Genomic DNA, 6,809 nt, shown 5'->3' with positions numbered 1-6,809 from the left:
ACTCCCAGTGAGTCATAATCAAGCTGTATTAACTCTTCTAGCAGGAACTTATGATGGTAGTGTAAGGGAATCACTGTTTTATCCTCTAAGCAGGATCGACCAGGTTTTTTTCTTGCAATATGTCTTCCACTGTTCCATCAATGTTTATACAGTACCTTCTAGAAGACATCCACCTACACCTGTTTCTTAATGAACATTCACCACACAACTTTTACTCCATCTTCTTTTTGATGCCAAAAGCCCAGAGGTTTGGGAGTGGTTGTAGGGGAGGAGGAGGCCATAACATCTTTAAAAAAAAAATTGGGGATGAGAACGACTTTCTCTTCACTTAATCACTATGTCTCCAGATCATCCTCCAAGAGAGTCTGTTTTCAAGATGTCTCTTCTTCTTTGGTAGATTGGATCTCTTCTTCTCCGCAAAGAAAAGTTTAATCTCTGTAGAGGAACTGGGGTGTTTCTTCCGGTAGTTCCTCATCCCAAAAAGGGAAGGGAGGTCTACAGCCAATTTTAGACCTCAGGGGCCTGAACAAATTTCCAGTGGGGGGGGGGAAAGTTTCATATGTTCCCTCTTAGATTGCAACAACTGGCTATGCTCTCTAGATCTGAAAAGTAGTTTCTTCCCATATTCCAGTGCATCCAACCTTCTGGAAATGACTCAGATTTCACATAGCATAGCGCCATTATCAATACAGAGTCCTGCCTTTTGGCCTTGCAACCTCTTCCAGAGTATTAATCAAGTGCCTGGTTGTAGTAGCAGCAATTACAGACGCAGGGTCTCCAGGTTTTCCCTGTCTGAACGATTGGCTCATCAATGATCCTACCTCGTAATGGGTTCTGGCAGTGACTCAGGTCACAATTCTCTTTTTTCAGCAGTTGGGATTCAAAATCAGTTTTCCCCAATCCCAACTTCAACCATCTCAAAATTTGCAATTTATCGGGAGCTCTGTTACACATCATTTATCTCTGAGGTTGAAGGTTCAAGCCTCACACTACTCCTTGTGATCCTGGGCAAGTCACACAACACTACATTGCCCCAGGTACATTAATCAGCTTGTGAGCCCACCATGAACGATAGTGAGAAATACTTGAGTACCTGAATATAAACTGCTATAAGCAGTTTATAAATACTAAATATAAATAATAAATAAATTTGTACATTTGCTTGGAACACTTTTAAGTTTAGTATCTCTTCATCTGATGCCATACTTCAGATGATGGTGATGCATTAGAATGATAACACTTGTTTCTCGCAGTGGTCCACACAGAGCATGTTGATATACTTGGATTCAAAATGGTGGACATGGCTGTGAAAGGGTTTCTTTAACAAAATTCGGAAAATGCTCCTTCTCGACAATGAGAATCCAGTCAGGATCAGATTGGGAGAAGGCTTATTATCCCAGGACAAGCAGGCAGCATATTCTTTACGCATGGGTGACGTCGCCGACGGAGCCCTCGGTACGGACCTTTTTAACTAGAAGGTTCTAGTTGGCCGCACCGCGCGTGCGTGAGTGCCTTCCCGCCCGACGGAGGAGTGCGTGGTCCCCAGTTTCTTCGTTTCCGCGGAGCGAAGAAGACGTGTGTTTTTCAACGGTCGTTGAAATTCTCTTTTTGCCTTCCCGCTCGCGTATATTTTTCATTTTATTCACCTTCGGGTGCTTTTTTCTTTTCAGTTTCAAAAAAAAAAAAAAAAAAAGACTCACCATACCGAGCCTTCCACCCCGATATCTCGGCACGCACACACTGATGTCAGAGACCCAGACCTATGGGAAGAATCCCCTCCCGGTACCGAGGAGGACGCATCGTCGTCGGACGAGGAGCCTTCGGCCCCCGATACCACATCTAAGCCGGAGCAATCTTCTTTTTCAAAATTCCTCAGAGAGTTGTCGGCGGCTCTGTCTCTCCCTCTAGAGTCTGACTCTAAGAAATCACAAGCTTTTCTGGAGGCATTAGATTTTGATCAACCTCCCAAAGAGTTCCTCAAGTTGCCCGTACATGACATCTTACGGGAAACTTTTTATAAAAACTGGGAGAATCCACTTACTGTCCCTGGGGCCCCCCGTAAACTGGATAGCCTTTACAGGGTCATACCAATCCCTGGATTTGATAAACCCCAGCTGCCCCATGAATCCCTCCTGGTGGAGTCCACCTTAAAAAAGACTCAGGGCTCTAGTGTTTATGCCTCCACCCCTCCTGGCAGAGAGGGCAAAACAATGGACAAATTTGGCAAGCGACTTTATCAGAATGCAATGCTTGCCAACAGGGCAAACAACTATTCATTTCATTTTTCATTCTACTTGAAACATCTGGTCCTCCAACTCTCCGCCATGCAGAAGTACCTTCCGGAACACAAGGTCCCACTGTTCCAGCAGCAAATCTCCAGCCTGCTCCAACTGAGAAAATTTATGGTGCGCTCTATATATGATTCCTTTGAGCTCACCTCCCGTGCATCTGCCATTGCTGTGGCTATGCGCCGCCTGGCCTGGCTAAGGGTCTCTGATTTGGACATCAATCATCAAGACCGACTAGCCAACGCTCCCTGTCTTGGGGATGAATTATTTGGGGAGTCCCTGGATACAACCACACAGAAACTCTCAGCCCATGAGACCAGATGGGACACTCTCATAAAACCTAAGAAAAAGGCTCCACCTGCTCGTCCTTACAGACCACAGTCCTCATATCAGCGCAGGTTCTCTGCTAGGCCGCTCAATCCACCTTCACAACAACCTAGGCGGCCCCGTCCGCACCAGCACACCCAGGCTCGTGCCCAGTCCAATCAACCTGCCAAGCCTCTTCCTCCTGCCAAGCCATCTCAGCCCTTTTGACTCTTCTCTCCAGGGCATAGCCAGTCTCCCGCCTTCATTGCCTCTTCCTCAACCAATCGGAGGCAGGCTCCACATCTTCCTCAGCCGTTGGGAGGTCATCACATCGGACCAGTGGGTCCTCAACATCATCCGCCACGGCTACTCTCTCAACTTCCAGACTCTTCCACCAGACAATCCTCCCGTAGAGTCTGCTTCTCATTCAACCCAAACCCCCCTCCTCCTGAGGGAGGTCCAATCCCTCCTTCTTCTCAATGCCATCGAAGAAGTGCCTCCGGAACAAAGAGGTCGGGGATTCTACTCCCGCTACTTCCTGGTTCCCAAGAAGACAGGAGACCTCCGTCCCATTCTTGATCTCAGGGATCTCAACAAGTGTCTAATCAAGGAGAAATTCAGAATGCTCTCCCTTGCCACGCTTTACCCTCTTCTCTCTCAACACGACTGGCTATGTTCCCTGGACCTCAAAGAGGCCTACACTCACATCCCAATCAATCCGGCTTCACGTCGCTACCTGCGATTCCAGGTGCACCACCGCCACTATCAGTACAAAGTGCTGCCTTTTGGCCTCGCTTCATCACCCAGAGTGTTCACCAAATGCCTCATTGTGGTGGCGGCCTTCCTCAGGTCTCACAACCTCCAGGTGTTTCCCTACTTGGACGATTGGTTAGTGAAAGCACCTACGTCTCCACTTGTGCTACAAGCCACTCATCATACCATCTCTCTCCTCCATCTCCTGGGGTTCGAGATCAACTACCCCAAGTCGCATCTGCTCCCCACACAGCGCCTTCAATTCATTGGAGCAGTTCTCGACACCACACTAATGAAGGCGTTTCTCCCCTCCGACCGTCAACGGACTCTGCTCCACCTTTGTCGTCAGGTGCTCCTTCATCACTCCATTCCTGCCAGACAGATGATGGTCCTCCTGGGCCACATGGCCTCGACGGTACATGTGCTTCCCCTAGCGCGACTCCACCTCAGGACACCTCAATGGACTCTGGCCAACCAGTGGTCACAGACCTCGAATCTTCTTTCTCATCCCATCTCTGTGACATCGTCTCTTCAGCGATCTCTACAATGGTGGTTGAACTCCTCAAATCTTTCCAGGGGCCTTCTCTTTCATCTGCCCCCTCATTCCATGATCATCACCACGGATGCCTCCCCTTATGCATGGGGAGCTCACCTGGGAGATCTACGCACCCAGGGTCTTTGGACCCCGCAGGAGCGTCTACATCACATCAATTTCCTAGAACTCAGAGCCATGTTCTACGCTCTCAAGGCCTTCCAGCACCTTCTCTGCCCTCAGGTTCTTCTCCTGTGCACAGACAAGTCGCCATGTACTACATAAACAAGCAAGGCGGCACCGTGTCTCGCCTCCTTTGTCAGGAGGCTCTCCGCATTTGGACCTGGGCCACGGCCCGCAATCTCTTCCTCAAGGCTGTCTATATCCAGGGCGAACAAAACTCCCTGGCCGACAATCTCAGCCGCATCCTTCAACCTCACGAGTGGACTCTGGACCCTTCAACGCTCCACTCCATTTTTGCTCGCTGGGGCACTCCGCAGGTGGACCTCTTTGCAGCGCCTCACAACCATCAGCTACCCCAGTTCTGTTCCAGACTCTTCTCTCCTCATCGTCTGACCCCAGATGCATTCCTGCTCGACTGGAGAGATCGGTTCCTCTATGCCTTTCCTCCACTTCCTCTGATGTTGCGGACGTTATCCAAACTCCGCAGGGACAGGGCCACCATGATTCTCATCGCTCCTCGGTGGCCTCGCCAACACTGGTTTTCTCTCCTGCTTCAGCTCAGCGTCAGGGAGCCCATTCCTCTCCCTGTGTTTCCTACTCTACTTACGCAACAGCGTCAGTCTCTGCTGCATCCCAATCTGTCTTCGCTCCACCTGACAGCTTGGTTTCTCTCGGGCTGACCTCTCCAGGAAATCTATCTCAGCCTGTCTGTCTCATTTTGGACGCCTCCAGGAAACCGACCACCCTCCAATGTTACCATCAGAAGTGGACCAGGTTCTCCTCTTGGTGCCTCCGTCATCATCACGATCCCACCTCTTTAGCGGTGGAAACTGTACTGGACTATTTGCTCTCTCTGTCCAATGCGGGCCTCAAGTCCACCTCAATCAGAGTCCACCTCAGTGCCATCACTGCGTTTCATGAGCCTATCCTCGGAAAACCTCTCACGGCTCATCCACTGGTTTCCCGATTCATGAGAGGCCTCTTCAATGTCAAACCACCTCTAAAGCCTCCTCCGGTCGTCTGGGACCTGAATGTGGTTTTATCAGCCCTCATGAAACCTCCTTTTGAGCCGCTTGCCACAACCTCGCTCAAACTTCTAACATGGAAGGTGCTTTTCCTCATTGCCATCACCTCTGCCAGGAGGGTTAGTGAGATGCATGCACTGGTCGCCGATCCACCGTTCACTGTTTTTCACCATGACAAGGTGGTTCTGCGTACCCATCCAAAATTCCTTCCCAAGGTAGTCTCGGCTTTTCACCTCAACCAGTCCATTGTGTTGCCTGTCTTTTTCCCGAAACCTCATTCACATCCTGGGGAACAGGCATTACACAGTCTTGATTGCAAGCGTGCCCTGGCCTACTATCTTGATCGTACAAGGGCTCACCGCTTGTCCCCTCAGCTCTTCCTGACCTTCGACCCTAATCGTCTAGGTCGCCCGGTCTCTAAACGGACGCTATCCAACTGGCTTGCGGCCTGCATCGCGTTCTGTTATGCTCGGGCCGGTCTGTCACTGGACGGTGCTGTCACTGCCCACAGGGTGAGAGCTATGGCCGCTTCTGTTGCTTTCCTCCGTTCCACACCCATTGAGGAAATCTGCAAAGCTGCCACCTGGTCCTCAGTTCACACATTCACTACTCACTACTGTCTGGATACTTTCTCCAGACGGGATGGGCACTTCGGCCAATCTGTACTTCAGAATTTATTTTCCTAATGGCCAACCATCCCTCCTCCCTCTTTGTTAGCTTGGAGGTCACCCATGCGTAAAGAATATCTGCCTGCTGTCCCTGGATAACACCTGTTACGGTAAGTAACTGTGCTTTTTCTCCTAGGGTGTAAATAACTGTAATCTTTAATTGATGGTTTGTGAGGCCATTTGAACAACAACTTACCAGAAATTGTTTCTATTTTAATTTACATCTTGCAAGAAATAACCATTATAATATACACAGTACAACAGTGTAATTAAGCTTAACAGGTATAATAATTCTTTTTTTTTCTTTAGGATATGTGATGGTGTACAGTTTGGAGCTGGAATAAGGTTCTTATAATCTTTCAGTTTGGTCCTGTGGAACATGAATGTACCTGAGAAAATAAAACTCGATTGAAAACTGTACCAAATGTTTTATTTTCATGATCTGAAGGGTAGATGCAGGAATCATTTAAAGCATTTCATCAGTGCAAGGTTGGCAGATATGTAGAACAGCTTTTTGGTAGAGGTGAGAGAAGGGGTCAAACACACAGAGATAAATGAAGGATAGTTAACAATGAGTAAATGCTTAAAGAATATGTAAAGTCTAATATCTATATAGGTATAGAAAATGAGCTGACCAAATGGCCCTTTTCTGCCATCATGTTCTCTTCTATATTATATAAACTATTACAAATGCATCTTTATTGGATTACATAGTAAAAATATAAGTTAACTTTACTGAAATTTTTAAACCATTAATCTTTTGAACAAACCATAAACAATCTACAGCTGCAGGGGAATTCTCCTCCTCCCCCTTCCCCCAACAACACATTCCTATGCTTCCTAGACTTCTACAGCCATGTGTCTTCAAATTCATTTGGAGAGTAATTTTGTGTAGGCCACCTAACTAGTAAATCCACCTAACTAGTAAATAAGTTTGTATCTGTTACACCAACTTGCAAATGGATTTTCCAGTGCAATAGGTGAGACATTCTAGACCACACATGGGCAACTCCGGTCCTCGAGGGCTGGAATCTAATCAGGTTTTCAGGATTTC

At 47.9% G+C, this 6,809-nt stretch overlaps 1 protein-coding gene across 3 annotated transcripts in view; it reads left to right on the top strand.

Moving 5' to 3' along the window:
• SAMM50 (SAMM50 sorting and assembly machinery component) overlaps positions 1–6,175 on the top strand; it is a 106,003-nt gene extending 99,828 nt beyond the window's left edge. For all 3 annotated transcript variants that reach the window (XM_033951681.1, XM_033951678.1, XM_033951680.1), the window contains one exon: positions 6,065–6,175. In XM_033951681.1, coding sequence (XP_033807572.1) covers positions 6,065–6,110 — 46 coding nt within the window. In that variant the 3' untranslated portion in view covers positions 6,111–6,175. The remainder of the gene's footprint in view (positions 1–6,064) is intronic.
• Positions 6,176–6,809: the final 634 nt, after the last annotated feature.

The sequence above is a fragment of the Geotrypetes seraphini genome, chromosome 7 (genome assembly GCF_902459505.1).
Source record: "Geotrypetes seraphini chromosome 7, aGeoSer1.1, whole genome shotgun sequence".
NCBI lineage: Eukaryota > Metazoa > Chordata > Amphibia > Gymnophiona > Dermophiidae > Geotrypetes > Geotrypetes seraphini.
This window is presented reverse-complemented; position numbering and strand designations above follow the sequence as displayed.